This window comes from Phyllobates terribilis, unplaced genomic scaffold, assembly GCF_046119375.1.
Source record: "Phyllobates terribilis strain yellow unplaced genomic scaffold, ASM4611937v1 Scaffold_4__5_contigs__length_816908805, whole genome shotgun sequence".
Classification (NCBI taxonomy): domain Eukaryota; kingdom Metazoa; phylum Chordata; class Amphibia; order Anura; family Dendrobatidae; genus Phyllobates; species Phyllobates terribilis.
In genome coordinates, this window is record NW_027362764.1 from 354,477,999 (window position 1) to 354,498,601 (window position 20,603).

The 20,603-nt window shown below is 46.3% G+C and overlaps 1 protein-coding gene across 1 annotated transcript in view; it reads left to right on the top strand.

Moving 5' to 3' along the window:
• Positions 1-20,269, top strand: part of NR4A3 (nuclear receptor subfamily 4 group A member 3) — a 223,361-nt gene extending 203,092 nt beyond the window's left edge. The window contains exon 8 of the mRNA XM_073678412.1: positions 16,881-20,269. Coding sequence (XP_073534513.1) covers positions 16,881-17,134 — 254 coding nt within the window. The 3' untranslated portion in view covers positions 17,135-20,269. The remainder of the gene's footprint in view (positions 1-16,880) is intronic.
• The last annotated feature ends 334 nt before the right edge of the window (positions 20,270-20,603 follow it).

Sequence of the window (20,603 nt, forward strand, 5' to 3'; positions counted from 1 at the left end):
ATTTGAATGGGTCTACATGTGTCAGTGTCTCCAGTATGTGTGGAAACTGTCACCACTTGTATCGGAGATACTGACCTGTGAAAGAGCCCTTAAAGCCGGCTTTCAGTCAGTGCAGGGGCGCAGTTACAGTGTACACGTACAGTAATAATGTCCCCTGATTCCCCAATGTACAGTAATAATGAGTCCCCAGCATCAGTTATGTGATCAGCTGGTCATGTGACCAAGTTTGCTATTTGCATGTGTTGACTACACTCTTTCTGCTTGTCTCAATTCTCTTCTATTGAGAAAATCCAAACGCATCTCATCGACATTTGCAAATAGCAAACGTGGTCGCATGACCGCCCAATCATATAAGTGATGCTGGGTACTCATGACAGCAGTTGCACCGCATCCTGTCATGATTTACCAGTCTGCAGTCACATAGAGTGACTGCAGACTTATCCCAAGCCCTCACAACCCCTTTAATGACTTTATACAAATAATAAGCTGCTCATTATGAAACAATTAAAGGGATTGTCTAGTCCTAAGCTACAAGTCTGCAGTGACTATATGACCGCAGACTTGTGAATCCTCACATTGCACGCACAGCACACTGTCAGGACTCTCCAGTGCGGGGAGCAAGTTGTCATGTGACCTCAAGTATGCGATTTGCATACACCTGGCCACATTCCGACTAGACTGTTTACGATCTCTCTGAATACACTTGTATTTACGTGAGCCGCACAGTTGGAATGTGGCCAAGAGCATATAAATTGCGTACTCGCCGATACGGTAATGGTGAATCCTCACAGTGTGCGCAATGTGAAGATTCACAAGTCTGCAGCCACAAAGAGTCACAGCAGACTTGTAGATTTAGACCGGACAACCCCTTTAGACACAATGCAGCTCATGCCATAGTTACTATATGGGGGCTTATTATACTATCAGGCAGGGGCTTATTATAAGACCTAAACTGTAAATATAATAAACCCCTACCTCCCTATCTCCACCCCCCCCCCCAGACAGCAGCTATTACATGAGATTGCAAATAATCTCAGAACACAAGGCTCCCAGTACCACTCCCACTTCCCCAATTCGCTCTCTCTCTTCACCTCACATCCACCCCACTCACACAGTAACATTATTTGCTGCAATTTATTAAGAAAAAAACTAAATTTGCTCTAGCAGCACTTATATATATGAGCCTGATGGTTGATTGGTCTGGGCCAGGCACAATCTCTGCTGCAGCAGCTCACCAGGACTCCGGGTCCAGTGAGGACCAATCAGGGCACTCATGGGGTGGAGCTAACTGCAGCACTGCCAGCCTGTAGAAGATCAGGACAGGCCGCCTTGTTCAGCTACTCAGCTCAGGCAGGGGAGCGAGGGACGTGGAGCTGCTCCTCTTCGGCAGACTACAGTCGGCGCGCGTGAGTCACAGCTTTTGAACAGACGCGCCTGTGCTGTGTATGCTGGGTCCTGCTGTGTGACGTCATGCGACAGGGCGGGCCCAGCATCATTTACACAGCCTGCGGCTGCGGGCTCGCGACAGTGACATGAGACATGCGATTGTGAATTATAATTGGGGCAATTCATGGGCAGCGGAAGCCCAGATTGCCCTCATTATAATCCGCCTATGACACTAGCAATTGGACATGGCCTGATTCCTGTTGTTAACTATTTAAATTATACTTTCAGTTACAGCCAGCAGCATTTAAATAGTGCGGTTCTCATCAACTCCCATTGGGCATCCCCTGACATGATCAAAGGGTGCCAATGACCAATAATAATTAATACAGAGGAGGATAATTTACTATTACAGAAAGATTTATGTAAGCTGGAGGCTTGGCTGAGAAATGGTAAGTGAAATTTAATGTAGATAAATGTAAGGCTATGCACTTGGCAGAGGAAATAAAATGTATAGTTATAATAACAATCTTTTTATTTATATAGTGCCAACATATTCTGCAACAGCTCTTTACAATTTACAGACATTATAGGCACTGTCCCCATCGGAGCTCACAATCTAGATTCTCTATCAGTGTGTCTTTGGAGTATGGGAGGAAACCCATGCAAACAACATAAAAACTCCTTGCAGATATTGTCCTTGGTGGGATTTGAACCCAGGACCCCAGCACTTCAAAGCTGCAGTGCTGACCACTGAGCCACCATGCTGCCCAGCCAGTTATGTGCTAAATTGTAAAACACTCTGTAAAACTGTTGCTGAAAAAGACTTGGATGTATGGGCGGATGGCAAACTCCACTTTAGTGACTAGTGTCAGGCAGCTGCTGCCAAGGTAAATAAAATAATAGGATGCATTAAAAGAGGCATAGATGCTCATGACAGGAACATACAACGTCGCTTTTGCGGACACATTTTAATACTGTGTGCAATTTTGGTCACCAGTGTATAAGAAAGATATAGCTGAACTAGAGCGGTGCAGAGAAGAGCGACCAAGGTTAAGGGAACTGGTGGACTGCAATACCAAGGTTATTAAACCTGGGGTTTTTCAGTTTGGAAAAACGGAAGTCAATCTTATTATAATGTACACATATATGAGGGGACAGTACAGAGATCTTTTTGTGGCACCCCAGGGGTCTGGTTTCCACAGTAACAGCAATGTTATGTCTGAGAGCAGGTGGGAGGTCTCTTGGTCAGGGATCCTGTGCATGCCACACCTCCTGCCCAGTCCTGGGAGGGGAAGAACTTCCCCTATATAAACCTAGGGCTGAGGCAGGGTTAGTGAGTAGAGAAGAAGTAGAGACAGAGAAGAGAAGCAGATCTAGGAAAAGAACATCAGGAGCTCTGTGGGAGCAGTGCTATAAGGAGTCAGGGCTGGCAGCTGCAGAGCTCGCCCTGACTGAGAAGCTATCACCGGACCCAGAGTCCGAGGCTGTGGGGACTAATCTTTACCCAGCAGCAGAAACCGCCCGGCAGGGGATTTCAGGTCCTCTGGCCAAGAAACCCGAAGGCACGGTCACACGCGTGGGACCAGCACCGCCGTCGTGGAGCGGACGCCACTAGAAGGCCCCGAGTCACCGGCCATACGGGTGAGCACCACACGGTACACTCAGGGACGTGGGCTACTTATACCCGCCTCTAGCAAGGTAGCCAGAAGAGTACAGTCAGTTTGGGAGGCCTACAACTCCGCCTGGCCAGGGGAGATCCCATCTGCTCAAGGACTGACCAGGCCCCGATCGCTAGCCAGTACTCCGGGAGGGTCTATCTTTATCACCAGTAAAGACCCTGAATTACACCGCATCGTCTCTGAGTGATTCCTGCTACCCCCATCATCCACGTCGGCTGCCCTGAGGCCATACCCCTCCCGTTGGGGGTGATACTATCACGCTGCACAATCCTACCACCGGCCTCAGCGGTCTGCCCTGCAGCGGCAGCTCCTTCGCTGCATTCAACGGGTGGCGTAGTCGTCCAACATCTACCGCTAATACATCGCCGCTCAGTTTGACTCCCTGGGCACGGACCGGGTCACCGCCATGAGACTACAACCCTCAACAGATCCGGCTCCGAGTAAGCTCCCGTGCGCGCGATGCCGCGCGACGAAGGCCCAGGGGTGCGTCAACTTTTGGCGTAGTCGGCAGGATCTCGTGCCCGCAACCACCGGGTACTGCGTGCCTGAAAAAGACTGTTCAAACTTACCAGTGGTGAAGATTCCCGCCATCCGGCGCCATCTACTGTCTTCTTCCCGCCATCCGCGAAGTTTTCCCGCCATCCGGCGCCATCTTCTGCCTTCTTCCCGCCATCCGTGGAGTTTTCCCGCCGTTGGACGCCATCTTGAAGACGCCGCGCGGGAAGAAGAGGGGCGTGGACTCCGAAAGCGCGCGAGAACTGAAGCCCCGCCTCACGTCCGGACGTTGCGTAAGGTCCTGGAAGGAGCCCAGCAGACGCCGACGTCACAGGAGCGCGACGGAAGGTCCTCAACCCTGACGATCCACTGCGGAGCCGCGGCCTACGGAAGAGGATCATCGCAAGGTAGGCCACGGTCCACTAGGGGTGAGGAAGATGTCGGATACGGAGGAGAGCTTCACTGCCTCAACCCCCGCCAGCGCCACCGCTGCTGCAGTCATGCCTTTCACCATGCCCTATATCCCGGGAGCGGCCTGGCTACCCCAGTACTCAGGGGAGTCACATACCCTGCATGACTTTAGAGAAAAGCTGGATAGCCTCTTCCAGGTGTATCCCCTCACAGAAGAGCAAAAAGTGAGCATCCTGGTGGCCCAATTAACCGGGGCAGCCCAAAGGGAGGTAAAGTCCTGGCCACCTGGGGGAAGGACTGTTGCAGGGATACTAACCCGGCTGAGGGACACCTTTGATACCCGCACCTCAGCCGAGATCAAGCTTAGATTCTACGGGTGCAAGCAGCGAGCACACGAGAGTATAAGGGACTATGCCCTGAACCTACAAGAGGCCCTGAAAGCCATTAAGCTGACCGACCCTGACGGCGTGGGAGACGAGGACAGGCTGTTGACTGAACAATTTATAGAGGGTTTATATTGCAATGCCCACCGAACCCAGTTGCGGGCAATGGCCTTACAGGACCCTCATCTGGGATTTGCACAGTTCAAGGACAGAGCCATCCGGGTGCTCCGAGAACCGGCACCAGGTGGCGTTGTGACCCACAGACGCCCCACTACCACTTACCACCAGGAGGCGGCACCCTTGTCGGCAGGGCCTGTGGGAGCTGATGCGCAGGCTTTGAACAATGACCCGGCTCCAGAACTGCACCATCAGGTCCAAGAGCTAGCTAAAAGCGTTGCCGCGCTAACCCGAACTGTGCAGTCTTTACAGGTTTCCACTCCAGGGAAGATCCAGCTGGCATCCGGACCGGAGGACATCCCGTGGCGTCGACCAAGGAGGACCCCACCGGCCAGAGGAAGACCCAGCGACCGATACAACGAGGACGGACAACCCATCTGCCGCCGCTGCAATCAACCCGGACATATGGCAAGGTATTGTCCTTTAAACTGGCACAACCTGGGGTAGAGGGCCAAACCCCAGGAAAAAGATCATCAGGCCCATCGAACTGGCGCGACAAATATGTGGGAGGACGTCCAGTCTTGCCCGTGGTACTGGATGGCATCCCCATGAGTGCCCTACTGGACACCGGGTCACAGGTTACCACTATCCCGTACGTGCTCTTCAAGCAGTACTGGAATGACTCGGATATCACCCGCTACCCTGACGACGACTTGAGTATCATCGCCAGCAATGGTCAGCCCGTGCCACAGATTGGATTTAAAGAGGTGACCATTAAAATCGGTAGAGTCGAATTGGCGGCACAGGGACTGATCATTGTAGACATTGACAAGCGCGAGAGTCACCCAAAGATAACTCTAGGAACTAATGTAATTGAAAGTTGTCTTGCAGAGGTGATTTTCCTTTTACAGCAGGTTGCCAAGAACGCCAGCTCCGGCCAGCAGCGAGTGCTCCAGAAAGAGATCCGGGCACTGATGCGACGGCAACAGATAGAACTCTCCGGTGGTGAGATTGGTAGCGTAAGAATGTGTGACCCTTTTCCTATTGCCATGCCCCCAAAAAGTGAAATGATGATTTGGTGCCGGGCAGCTATTGGTCTGAGAGGTAGAGATTACCAGGCAATGGTAGAACCAGTTTACTCAGACAGTAGGCCCACCATTTTGACAGCACGAGGGGTGGTCAATGTACGCCATGGGAGGGTGCCCGTTCGCATAATAAATATCGGGAAGAGGGAAGTGTACCTGCCCCGGTATGCCACGCTAGCCAAATTGTATACCATCAATCAAAATTCCATACAGTCCGTAGAACCCTTGCCTCCATCTTCCCCGGAGGAAAGTAACGGCTCTAAGGAAACAATGGAGGACTGGTGTCAGCAACTACATTTGGGTACTGACTCCACTCCCTCACACCAGAGACAGGGAGTCTATCGGGTGGTTCAAGAGTACGAGAGAGTGTTTAGTAAACACCCGTTAGACTTCGGGCGAGTCAAGGGGGTAGAACACCACATCCCCACGGGAGACCATCTTCCCATAAAAGAGAGGTATCGACCCGTACCCCCTGCACACTACCAACACGCCAAGGGGATGCTTAGGGACATGAAGGAGGCTGGGGTGATCAGGGATAGCTGTAGCCCCTGGGCAGCTCCACTAGTCTTAGTCAAAAAGAAAGACAACACCATGAGGATGTGTGTAGATTACCGGAAAATCAACCGTATCACACACAAGGATGCGTACCCCTTACCAAGGATAGAGGAGTCTTTGGCTGCTTTAAGATCTGCTAACTTCTTCTCTACCTTGGATCTCACTAGCGGGTACTGGCAGGTTCCTGTAGCAGAGGCGGACCGGGAGAAGACCGCATTCACCACCCCGATGGGACTTAGCGAGTTTACCTGCATGCCGTTCGGACTCTGTAACGCACCAGGAACCTTTCAACGATTAATGGAGTGCTGTCTGGGCCACAGAAACTTCGAGACGGTCCTGTTGTACCTGGACGATGTCATCGTATATTCCAAGACTTATGAGGACCACCTGAAACACCTGGCGGAAGTGTTCGAAGCTCTGGCAAACTACGGCCTAAAGGTAAAACCCTCCAAGTGTCACCTCCTAAAACCAAAGGTGCAGTACCTGGGACACGTGGTGAGCGCTGACGGAGTGGCTCCCGACCCTGATAAGATCACCGCAATTAAGGAATGGCCAAGTCCCTCCAGTGTAAAGGAAGTGCGGCAGTTCCTCGGGTTGGTAGGCTATTACCGCAGATTCATCCCCGGTTTCACCAAAAAGGCAGCTCCTATGCAGGACCTCCTGATAGGCCAGTCCCGGAAGGCCAAGAACCAGAAGCCGCCCTTCAAATGGGAGAAGTTAGAAGAAGAGTCCTTCCGCCAGCTGAAGATGGCCCTCACGGGGGATGAAATCCTGGCGTACCCTGATTACAGCCAGCCCTTTATCCTCTACACCGACGCAAGTAACATCGGGCTAGGAGCCGTACTGTCCCAGATCCAGCAGGGGAAAGAACGAGTAATCGCTTACGCCAGTCGAAAACTGCAACCCACCGAAAGAAACCCTGAGAATTACAGCTCATTTAAGCTAGAGTTCCTGGCAGTGGTGTGGGCAGTCACCGAACGCTTTAAGCACTACCTCGCTTCTTCCCGATTCACCGTGTACACGGATAACAACCCGTTGACACACCTGGACACGGCAAGACTCGGTGCCCTAGAGCAGAGATGGATGGCCCGTCTGTCCAACTACGAGATCACAATCAAATACCGGGCAGGACGCTCCAATACCAACGCGGACGCCCTGTCCAGGATGCCAAACCTACCGGACGTAGGAGAAGATTCAGAGGGATTGGAAGAAGTCGAACTCCCCGCGTTCCACCGTCATGGGACTATCCAGTATTCCCATCGGGTAAGGAGTAAGCAAGCCGCTACGTTTAACCCCTTGCCTCACTACAACTGGGAGGAAACGCAAGACAATGACTCTGCCGTCCGACTGGTGAAGGAGATGCTCACTCAGCCAGATGCCCGCCTTGACCCAGACGCTCCGGAGGAAGCCAAACAACTGTGGGCTGAGAAGAGTCGACTGTTCCTTTACAAGGGGAAGTTGTGCCGCAGAATGGTTAACTCCCGGACGCATGAACTAATCTGGCAAGTAGTGGTGCCACGAAGAGACGCAGCCATGGTGATGGAGGCATACCACGACGGGGCTGGACACTTCGGATGGAAGAAGCTGGAGTTCCTGCTGCGCGGGCGGTTCCACTGGGTAGGCATGAGGGGAACCATCGAGAGGTGGTGCAGAGACTGTGGCCCGTTCAACCTAAGAAGGAAGGACCGTGCCAGCCAGAAGACCCCCCTTCAGTCCATTGTCACCAAGCAGCCGTTGGAACTGGTAGCCTTGGATCATGTAAAACTGACCCCAAGCAGAAGTGGCTACGTCTACGCGTTAACCATTATGGATCATTACTCCCGATTCTTGGTTGTCGTCCCCGTTAAGGACTTAACAGCTCAAATAGCAGCTAGAGCCTTCCAGCAGCACTTCTGCCGTCCACACGGGTACCCGGACCAAGTGCTGACGGACCAGGGACCTGCCTTTGAAGCGGAGGTCTTCCAGGAATTCTGCAATCTGTATGGCTGCCGGAAGATAAGGACGACACCCTATCATCCGCAAACTAATGGACTTTGTGAGAAAATGAACCAGGTGGTAATGGATCTTCTGAAAACGTTGCCCCTGGAAGAACGCAGTCTGTGGCCTGAGAAGCTGCCCGACCTGGTGGACCTATATAACTACATCCCTGTAGGTTCCACCAACTGTACCCCGGCTTACCTAATGAGGGCAAGGCCTGGTAAGCTACCTGTTGACCTGGAGATGGGAGTCCTGACACCCGAGGACACTTCACCGGAAGCAGACTGGGACACAGAGAGGCAGCAGCAGTACCGGAAAGTACAGGAGAGCGTGGAGCGAAGTCTCTGTCTCGCTAGGGAAAGACAAGAGAAAAATTACAACCAGTATGCTCCCGCTGTTCCCCTGGTACCCGGAGAGCAGGTCTTGAAGAGGAAGAGACGGCTCCACAAGTTGGACGACCAGTGGGAGAAGGACCCGTACACCGTACTGCCCTCAAGCCACGACAACCCAAAGGTTTGTACCATCAGTAAAGACGGAGGGGAAACCACAGCCATTGTATCCCGGGATCACCTGAAGAAGTGTCCCGAACAGCTACGGAACCCAGAAGGAGAGCAAGAAGACCCTCGACCCGTAGAGGAAAGGGAAGATATGGTTAGTACTGTGCTCGGAGACTTCCCTCGATCCTGGACTCAAGTCAATGGTGCAGTTGTGGTACCCGTCCTCACGTTCCTCCAACCAGCATCCCAAGTGCCTACGGAGCAACAGGTAGAGCTGGAAGAGCAGCCGGTCCAGGAGGCAGCAGACTCCACACAAGCAGAACGGGAGGATCAACCCTCTGCTCATAGTGAGCCTGCCGTACCCCTAGTGAGCCAAAGAGCCCGTAGACAGCTGCCCAGTTTACCCTTGACAGCTCCTACACCCTGTAGTTCAGGGCCAGACAGTCAACTCCGTAGGTCCACTAGGGCCACTAGAGGCCAGTTACCCGCACGTTGGAGGATTTGAAGTGTTTAAATTGTTTTATTTGTGGTCACCTGTCTGTTACTTGTAAATAATTATGTGTTTCTAGTTATTTTTAGGAGTCCTTGGTGGATTTACCGGGAATCCTTGTACAATTGGTTGGAGCGTAACCCAGGAATGGACTAAAAGACTGTTAAGGACTCGGGGCAGGACAGACCCCTACCTGGTTACGTCTCCCTGTTTTGGTGAAATGGACACCTTTGTTTTCTTCAAAGACTGCACCCGGTTGCGGACACGCCGTAACCATCTTTATGTGTTTTTCTTATTGTATTATTATTGTTTATACCTTGTTATGTTTTTCTAAAAATATGTTTAGTCCCGGAGTACTAAATTTCACTAGGGGGGAATGTGGCACCCCAGGGGTCTGGTTTCCACAGTAACAGCAATGTTATGTCTGAGAGCAGGTGGGAGGTCTCTTGGTCAGGGATCCTGTGCATGCCACACCTCCTGCCCAGTCCTGGGAGGGGAAGAACTTCCCCTATATAAACCTAGGGCTGAGGCAGGGTTAGTGAGTAGAGAAGAAGTAGAGACAGAGAAGAGAAGCAGATCTAGGAAAAGAACATCAGGAGCTCTGTGGGAGCAGTGCTATAAGGAGTCAGGGCTGGCAGCTGCAGAGCTCGCCCTGACTGAGAAGCTATCACCGGACCCGGAGTCCGAGGCTGTGGGGACTAATCTTTACCCAGCAGCAGAAACCGCCCGGCAGGGGATTTCAGGTCCTCTGGCCAAGAAACCCGAAGGCACGGTCACACGCGTGGGACCAGCACCGCCGTCGTGGAGCGGACGCCACTAGAAGGCCCCGAGTCACCGGCCATACGGGTGAGCACCACACGGTACACTCAGGGACGTGGGCTACTTATACCCGCCTCTAGCAAGGTAGCCAGAAGAGTACAGTCAGTTTGGGAGGCCTACAACTCCGCCTAGCCAGGGGAGATCCCATCTGCTCAAGGACTGACCAGGCCCCGATCGCTAGCCAGTACTCCGGGAGGGTCTATCTTTATCACCAGTAAAGACCCTGAATTACACCGCATCGTCTCTGAGTGATTCCTGCTACCCCCATCATCCACGTCGGCTGCCCTGAGGCCATACCCCTCCCGTTGGGGGTGATACTATCACGCTACACAATCCTACCACCGGCCTCAGCGGTCTGCCCTGCAGCGGCAGCTCCTTCGCTGCATTCAACGGGTGGCGTAGTCGTCCAACATCTACCGCTAATACATCGCCGCTCAGTTTGACTCCCTGGGCACGGACCGGGTCACCGCCACGAGACTACAACCCTCAACAGATCCGGCTCCGAGTAAGCTCCCGTGCGCGCGATGCCGCGCGACGAAAGCCCAGGGGTGCGTCATTTTTAATGATCTATTTACACTTAGGCCATGAACAAGGGGGCGTCCTCTACAGCTAAAGGAAAGAAGATTTACTCATAATCATAGATGCAGATTCTTTACTGTAAGAGCAGTGATACTATGAAACTCTCTGCCAACATGATGGTTAATTCACTACTAGAATTCAAGAAAGGTTGCCTTTCTTGATAAATATAGTATTACAGGTTATGGTCACTAGATTTTGTGATGGAGCATTGATCCTGGGAACTAGTCTGATTTTTCCCCTAATATGGATCTATTAGCATCTGGGTTTTTGCCTTCCTCTGGATCAACATGTTAGGCTATTGGTTGAACTTGATGGACTTAAGTCTACCTTCAACTTTTTAACTATGAAACTATAATACCATGGTAGCCAGAGGGCTCCTGAAGTCCCCTGTCGCCACCATCTTGGTGCTTCTCTGAAGCTCATCCACAGGCTGAGCGTAGAAGTAAACCACTAATTACACTATATACTGCGATATTGTGTATTTTTCAGAATATTGTTTCAACAAAATAAAGAAAAAAATATAATAAACATAATTGATATTACTACATCTGTAAAATTCCAGTTCATCAAAAAATAAGCTATGGGTCTCAAAAAATGGCGACACAAGCACATTTTTTTTCTTTATTTACAAATTTCAGACTTTTTTTCACCAATAAAATATAAGGAGAAATATACAAGTTTGGTATTGCTATAGTTGTACTAATCTGGAAAAATAATGTTGGATAATTTTTACTGCACAATGAATGCCATAAAAATAAAACCTGAAAAACAATTATGAAATTGCATTTTTTTTTCACAATTTTATCCCACTTGGATTTATTTTCTAGTTTTTCAGTACATTATGTGTTAAAGTAAATTGTGTCTTTCAAAACTCTCGTCCTGCAAAAAACAAGCCTTCATATAACTATAATGGAAGGATAAACAAAAAGTTATGGCTCTTGTAAGAAGGGGAGGAAAAAAGAAACCACAAAAATGAAAAATTGAACAGTCCCAAATGGGTTAATAGACTCCAGAGTTATAAACTTAACAACTCAACAAGTAAACCATTCTATAAACTTTCTTATTAGTTAACTAGTAGAGGCACTACAAGTGGAAACAGGGATAAGCAGACTCCTTATTTTATTTTACTCAATCTCTATTACTCCCAAGTGCATGTGTTCACTATGTGCACACGGTGCATTTTTGGTGCGTTTTCGGGGTTATTACCTCACTTGCCACCACACCAGGGCAAGTGGGAAGAGCGGAGGCTAAGCGCCAGATTTGGCGCATCTTATGGATGCGCCAGTTTTGGGGCCATTAAGAGATGATATTATTAGCCTCGACGGGGTCCAGGATCCATGGCCCCTTCTCTGGCTATTAATATCAGCCCGCAGCTGTCTGCCTATCCTTTGCTAATTAAATTTTATAGGGGGACTTTACATCAAAAAATTCTCACGCAACACTGATGCAGTAGGTGAGATCGCCAGAGCTTGTCAGCAGATCTTCAGCTGATGAACTCGTGACCTCAGTCCCAGCAGCTCAGCGCTATATACTGGCAGGAGTGATTACACTCCTGTCAGTGTATACAGTGTTGTCCTCTACAACAGTCACATCATTTTATGGAAGCACCAGTTTTGGGGTCGTTGAGAGATGATATTATTAGCCTCTGAGGGGGCCAGGATTCATGGCCCCTTCTCTGGTTATTAATATCAGCCCGCAGCTGTTTACCTATCCTTTGCTAATTACATTTTATAGGGGGACCTTACATAATTTTTTTTTTCTGGTGTCACCCTGTAATCTAGCCAATGAAGGCCAAGCAAACAGCTTTGGGCTGTTATTAATAGCCAGGGAATATTTTTGGCTAATGGCCCAATCCCCGGCTACTAATATCAGCCCCCAGGGATTGGCTCTCCCTCTGCTGGTTATGAAAATGACCCGGGAGCCCGCACTGTCACGCCAGGTGTTAGTGCAACACAGAGGGAAAAGGGAGAGGGAGCCCAGACACTAGAGAAAGGGGGAAGTGGAGACCTCTTAGTCTGGTCTAGCGTCACCCTATCTCAACTAACGTCCCTATATTGCCTCTTCAGCAATCGCCGCACACGTGCCTCGCCCTACTTTCCCTGGCGTATGGCTACGGATAGGGATGGAATGAGATGAGCCCTAGTCAACCTCCACTAAACACTAAAGACAACAAGGGAAGACAAAACAGGGGGAAATTGCTTGCTTAGCTTTTAGAAGACTCCAAATATGCACGTGGCCTCAAGCTCCGGAGAGGACAAAGTACTGCTCCTGCTAAGCCACACAAGTAGAAATGAGTATAGCCAGCGACTCCCTCTCAGACACACCATGTATATATACGCTCAGGCCAGAGAGCTAATTAGCAACAGGGAGGAGCCGCTCGGTCCTAAAGACAGCCTCTTATCTAAGAAGCTGTCTGCAATGCCAAACGTGGAGATCTCCTGCAACCAACTGTCACCTCTGACACACCCGTAACATGCGCCATTTTTTTTTATTTTAGGCAATGTGCTCACGATCCAGTCGTAGCAGTGGTTTATTGAGAAAAACCTCGGCACTCAATGTAGCTCTTTTGAACTCAAATTTTAATATAATAATATAAGTGAAGTCCAGGAAAACAACAAAGGTTTCGGCCTACATGGCCTTCATCAGTGTAATCCGACCGCAGATACTGGAACCAACAGTGGACACTGCGTTATAGCCCCACACGTTTATAGGCAGGATGACACAGGTCCCATTGACCTTACACCTATTGAGACATAGAGCGGTCGGATGACAAGCAGTCGGATTACACTAATGAACGCCATGTAGGCCAAGAGATGCAGAAATTTCTGCAATCAAATTCTGAACGTGTGCACATACCCTAACGAGGTTTTCTGGTTTCAGAAAACCCGTTTCCCTGGCTGCAATTTGTTTTTGCTTTGATTTTTTAAACTGTCTTTTATTCATCCATCCCAGAACTAGTTATCAGCGGTGCTGATATCCTATGGACAGCATTGCAGCCAATTAGTGAGCTTAACAGCCCTGAGCAGCTGGTGCTGTCAACTCGGGCAAGACTGCTCAGCTCATTTATTGGCTGCAGCACTGTCAAAGCAGCAAGAGAGACTCAGCGCTAAACTTAGGAAGGGTTAGTAAAGCCCAGTTTGTTTTTAAAAAAAACCTGAAGCCAGAGTACGGAGGTTTTTTCAATTGGAAAACTCCTTTAAAGTGGCTGGATTCAGAAAATAAAACCTTATGTGTAGGGGCAGCTTTAGACATATGCACAAATATGAACTGAAAGTCAGGAATGTTTGATTCAATTATATAAATTATAATCATGTTTCTTTTTATAAATTCTTCTAGGGATTGCATTTCTAATATAGAGACGATAGAGATAATCTTTTGTTATATTAAGATCTTTATCAAGTTAAATTTAGGAAAGTGACATAAAGGTGATTCGTAAAGAGCCGAATTTCTACTGGAGTGTGTGTAAATGCTCGTGGAACATGAGTAGCAGCGCTGGCGAGCTATATTGATCTTTACTTGAATTCACTGAATAAATAATGGTTGCCATAGTAATTGATAAGTATGGGGGCAGAAAGAAATCCTGAGCACCCTGTGTCATTTGAGTCACAGAGCAACTATGCTGATATAGCATAGCTTTTATTCTAGAAATAGAAATATATATTTACTATATAATAACATGTTGAAGAAAATAGTAACCATAGCAAAGGAAATGCATATATTTCTCATTGCATGACAAGGTTCACCTTTCATTAGGGAATAATGTCACAAAATATTGTTAATTTGTGTATTGCTCTGTGGTATCTAAGTTGCACATTTTGGGCATGTGCTCTCTGATTTGCAGAATATTTTGATGCAGTATAAATATGACTATTATTATAGTTATTATTATTGTTATTATATGACCTTCAAAAAGTCAGAAAAGATTTTTCAGGTAATTATCATTAGTATTGTTTTGACATATATCTGCTAAAGTTACAAAAAAATAACAGGGCAAATGCTGTTCTTACAATTCAACTAGAACAATTACAGCTTTCTAAGAATTTACTTGGTATCAGATTACATATGCAAATAATTTTCCCTTTCTTCTTTTCTTCTGTTTCTCTTTCTTTTCCTTCATTATAACCTTCCCTTCTTCCTTTCTTCTAACAACCTATTTCCTCTCTCTTCCTTCTCTTTCCCTCCCCCTATTTTTTTCTTCTTTCTCCCTTCCCTCTAACTTTCCTTTCATTTATTATTTCATCTCCTTTTCTTTTCCTTTTTCTGTTTCTTTTCCATTTGTTTAACCCATTTATTGTTTAGCCTTTGTACCATGTTTCATTTTCAATTCTTTCTGCATTTCTTATATCCCTTTTATAGGTTTTGCTTTAGTTCTTTCCCCTATCTAATACTCTTTGCCAACCATACTTCCTTTTCATCACATACTGCTTTCTCCTGTCCTTCTTCTGTCTTTCTTCTATTTATCTCATATTTGCAGCATTGGGTTCAAATGAAACCAAGGACAATATCTGCAAGGAGTTTGTATGTTCTCCCCGTGTTTGTGTGGGTTTCCTCCGGGTTCTTTGGTTTCCTCCCACACTCTAAAGACATACTGATAAGGAATGTAGATTGTGATCCCCAATGGGGACAGTGCAGATAATGTCTGTAAAGTGCTGTGGAATTAACGGCGCTATATAAGTGAGTAAAATAAATAAATAAATATTTGTTAAGTATTTTAGTATCCTGTGCCTTTTTCCTACTTCGCATGTTGCCTCTATCTCAGTCTCTCACTCAGCTTTCTCTATAAATACTCAGAGACTCATTCTCTGATTCCACTTTTCTTTTCCACCTGTTCTAGGACTTTTACATGCTATTGATCTCTGCATATAAAACTCAGCTTCTTTGTCTAAACCTTTGACTAATATTCTCTCTTCAGAGGAACATTTATTTACTTATTACTTATTATGCTTAGCTTCATCATGTTCCGCAGCGCCTTACAGATATTGTCATCACAATCTACATTCCCTATCAGTATGTCTTTGGAAACCAGAGGAAACCCACACAAGCATGGTGAGAACATACCAACTCCTTGCAGATGGGATCCTGGGATCAAATCCCACCAAGGACAACAATGATACAAAGCAACAGTGCTAACCACTGAGCCAATGTATTGGCCTATCATTACCTGCATCTACTCCACCAGGTTCATTTTAAGACAGATATCCCTTTTATTTCCAGAGATACACTTTCTGATTTCTCTTACTTTCAGACAGTAACAGGGTAGCCTCTAGGTTTATTAAACAATCATTTTATTTAACCCTTTTGCTTTCTAAAATACCATATTTTTCAGATTATGAGAAGCACTTTTTTTCTCCAAAATTTGGGAGGAAAATGGGGTGCGTCTTATAACCCGAAGGTAGCTTACCAGGGTGGCGGCAGCTGTGGTGGAGCACGGTCATAGGTGCGCGCATGGAAAGGTTACACTCAACACTCACAGCACTAACTGTACTGTGAGCGATGGCTGTAATTATGCCCCAGCACTTTGAGTACCAGCCCAGTCTGTAGTGCATCTGTGCAGAGAGGGCTGTCAATCAAGGTGCTGGGGAATGCTTTGCTTACAGCCCCTGCTCACAGTATATGTGAGTTAATTTTCTCTCAGTAGCCGCACTTTCAGTAAGGTGGCCAGATAGCGTTGTAACCCTATTTACCTAATCTGTAGATAGTGTTTTCCAAGTTGTCCTGTGCCGTTTAATTTGATCAACAGTATTATCCATACAGATCAATAATATTAATTCTAGTTCTTATTATTAGTTCATTATTATTATTAGTATTATTATTTATTATTATAGCGCCATTTATTCCATGCCACTTTACATGTGAGAAAGGGGTATACATAGCGAAAACAATTACAATAATCTTGAACAAAACGTGACGGCGACTGGTATAGGAGGACCGAGGACCCTGCCCACGAGGGATCACAGTCTACAAGGGATGGGTGAGGATACATTAGGTGAGGGTAGAGCTGGTCGTGCAGCGGTATGGTGGAGCGGTGGTTACTGCAGGTTGTAGACTTGTCGGAAGTGGTGGATCTTCAGGTTCCTTTTGAAGGTTTCCACGGTAGGCGAGAGTCTGATATGTTGGGGTAGAGCGTTCCAGAGTAGGGGGGATGCACGGGAGAAATCTTGTATATGATTGTGAGGATAAGAGGGGAGTAGAGATAAACTTCTTATTTTGGACACAATTGGAAGTAGAAGCTAAACCAGTAATTATCATATTCTTCATACTGAGACTTAAACTAAAAGCTGTTTTATGTGTCAGTTCTATTTAGTTTTCATTGGTCTTTGTGAAAATTTGTATTTACCAAAAATATAATTTAATTTAAAATAATCAATATATGCTCCTCTAATGCTTCAAATTTTCCCCCCTCAAAGAACGACATGGTCTAAAAGAACCCAAGAAAGTAAATGAATTACATCACAGAATCATATCTTGTTTGAAAGAGCACTTATCTTCAGATTGCCAAAACAACGATCAAGTGGATGCTGCTACAGTATTAAACCTTCTTACAGATCTTCAGGCTCTCTGTACTTTGGGACTACAGCGTATATTTTATCTGAAGCTGGAAGATTTGGTAACACCACCTCTTGTGATTGACAGACTGTTCCTAGATACATTACCCTATTGAGTAATATTTTCGGTTATGAAAATTATCTAACAACTGGCTTTAAATGGATTTTTCGGGGCACAAAAAACAATCTATCTGTTCCTGTAATAAGTCCATAAAGCCTCCTGTTTCTATTGTTTGAATTTTTTAGTTCCTTTTCTGCAGCCCTTCTTGTGGTCTGTTATTGTTTACATCCTGAACTTCCTCACACTTTTCCCTTAGTGGCTTCAGACTACATTTCCCAAGAGGCAGAGCTGTATCTATGCTGCAGCTCACCCTTTCCCACTCTCAGTGCCAACCCACTCCTCCTACAATCCACCATGGATAAATTGTTACCCACACAGTTTCACTTTCCTAACACTTTACATAGCAGGGTATTGTATTATGTGCTCACCTGATGTGCTATGCAAGTAAGCATCCTGATGTACAAACTGCTGCCCCTTTCTGCTCAGAGCACCACATGTATACAAAGCTCGGAAGAGCGAAAAAAGGGAGCAACAAGGTGTGTCTGATGCTAACACCACTTTTATTTCTGGTAACAAATAAAACCAGGATAAAATCTGTGATAGAAGACCAATAAAACAATAAAAACCATAGCTCCCAACCATCCCGTATTCTGCGTCCCAATTTCAGGGCTCAGCTGTTCTCCCGGTAGCACTCAAACTGGAAACTCGGTGTCCAGAGGCTGTAGCTCTAACCACTGAGCTAGAGCTCTCAAGGATTTAGGTATCTTGACTCTACAATGCAGTCAATGAATCCAGAAGCACAGTATACATCTCCATAGAAATACACTGATACAGAGTACACTGCAGTGGATTTCTAGGTATTTTTATTCTACATGAAGAATAAGAGATTTTTTTCAGCCTATAAAATTGCTAACAAATAATAAAGAAAAACATATTGTCATTTTTAATGCGTTTTGTATAAAATAATGAACATCACAAATCCGCAAATAACACGGACATATCTGGTGTCTCTGTAATCATAATGACCCTCAAAACACAGCGATCAGATTATTTATGGGGATCAGTAAAATGGCGTAAAAAATGGCATGTTTGTTATTTTTTCTTTACTGGACCCATAAAAAATGTAATAAAACTGTAATGCTGAGGCCGTGTTCACACGTAGCGTAAATGATGCGTTCTTTTCGCTGCTTTTTTTCTGCAGGTGTTCGCACCAGACATCGCAGTAAAAATCTTCTCTGATTATGGCGTCTTTGCTGCGTTTCTTTTATGCGTTTTCCTACTTATTTGATGCGATTTTGGGGCAGATATGAAGCAGAGTTTTTAACTCTTTTTAATAGTACAGAAAAGCTTTGATTCTGCACTTAACCCCTTAATGACCGGAGCATTTTCCATTTTTGCATTTTCATTTTTTGCTCCCCTTCTTCCCAGAGCCATAACTTTTTTATTTTTCTGTCAATATGGCCATGTGAGGGCTTATTTTTTATGGGACGAGTTGTACTTTTGAACGACATCACTGGTTTTACCAAATTGTGTAGTGTAAAACAGGAAAAAAATTCCAAGTGCAGTGAAATTGCAAAAAAAATGCAATTCCACAGTATTTTTTACCATGTTCTGTTCACTGAATGCTAAAACTGACCTGCCATGTAGAGGTTGTTTTTTATTTAAGTGGTGAAAAAAAAATCCAAAGTTTGCTAAAAAAAAAAAAAAAAGGCGCAATTTTCCGAGACCCGTAGCGTCTATATTTTTTGGGATCTGGGGCCAGGTGAGGGCCTATTTTTTGCGCACCGAGCTGACGTTTTAATTGATATCATTTTGGGGTAGATCACCCGTTTTTTTATATTGATAGATCGGGCGATTCTGAATGCGGCAGTGTATTTGAGTTTTTTTATTATTATTTTATTTTGATTGGTGCGAAAGGGGGGTGATTTAAACTTTTATATATTTTTTTTTTTTAATATTTTTAACAACATTTTTTTTTTACTTTCTACTTGCTTCAATAGTCTCCATAGGAGACTAGAAGCAGCACTTGTCAGATCTCCTCTGCTACATACAGGCGTTCAGAAGATCGACTGTATGAAGCAGATGTGCTTACTTGCTATGAGCACCGACCACTGGGCGGTGCTCATAGCAATCTGGCCATGACAACCACAGGGGTCCGCTGCAGACCCCGGGTTGTCATACCAATCCATCGGTGACCCACGGTCATATGATGGAGTCACTGATGGGTGGGGCCAATGCCACACTTCTGGCGCGGCAATGTTAAATGCCGCTGTCAGAGATTGACAGCGGCATTTAACTGGTTAACAGCCACGGGTGGATTACGATTCTACCCACGGCTATTGCGGGCCCATGTCAGCTGTATAAATCAGCTGACATGTGCCCGGTTCAGTGCCCGGTGGTGATGACGTGGGGCGTACTAGTACGCCCCACGTCGTAAAGGGGTTAAAAATGCAGCGGTGTTTTTTTTCTACATGCATTTTTTTCAGAAGAAGCCTATAGAGAGAACATGCTTCAAAACCGCAGAGTAGTGATGAGCGAGCGTGTATTATTAACCCTTTTGGCAAGCACACTCGGGTGCTCGCGGAGTATTTTCGGCGTGTTTGGCATCTATGTTTGAGCTGCCGCGGCTGCATGTCTCGCAGCTGTTAGACAGCTGTGACACATGCAGGATGCCGTGAGAAATGCAGCCGCGGCGGCACTAACATAAATGCCGAGCGTGCTTGCCGAAAGGGTTAACAATGCAAGCTCACTCATCACTACCGCAGAGTTCAGCAGCATCTTCAGACGCTTCTATTTGGAGCCTAAAAAATGCAGATACTTCGTTAAGTGCAAAAATCAAAGCTTTTCTGTACTATAAAAAGCACCTTAAAAACGTGGCTTCACATCTGCACCAAAACACATCAAATAAAGGGGAAGAGATTGTTATTGTGGAGTTTGGTGCGGTTCCTGCAGAAAACAAAGAACACAGTATTTCTGCAATGTGTGAACACGGCCTTACAGACACAAAAAAAGCCGGATGTCGTATAGTGAAGCTACAGAATGATGAGAAAGTTCTGGCGGCTCCAACTGTGAATGAGGAACAAAAAATAATCTACAGGTCCCAACAAGAGATGATTCAACACCTGAACAAAAAATATATAAGCGGGGCCCAATTATAAAGCTAAAAAACCAACAGGAGATTAGCCCCTTAAATATAACTTTTATTTAAATATACTAAAATGGACTCAATAATCACCATAATAATAAACACGAAACGAAATGCCAGGGATCAGGGATAAGTCACACATCAGTCAGGAAGGATTACGGGCTGTGTCTGTCCCTATTTTGTCCCTAAATTCTCTCCCTTCCTGACAGCAGAGGTTGGCACCTTAATTTTTGCTCCGTGGCGCCCCCGCTCCATGTCGGTGTTCCTAATATCCCTGGAAAATATCTATCTTTATAATTAAAAAAACCACAATCGTGAAAAAAAGCTAAGAAAAAGTGAACGTAAAGATTAAGAGGCCGACAATTCATCATAAATATAC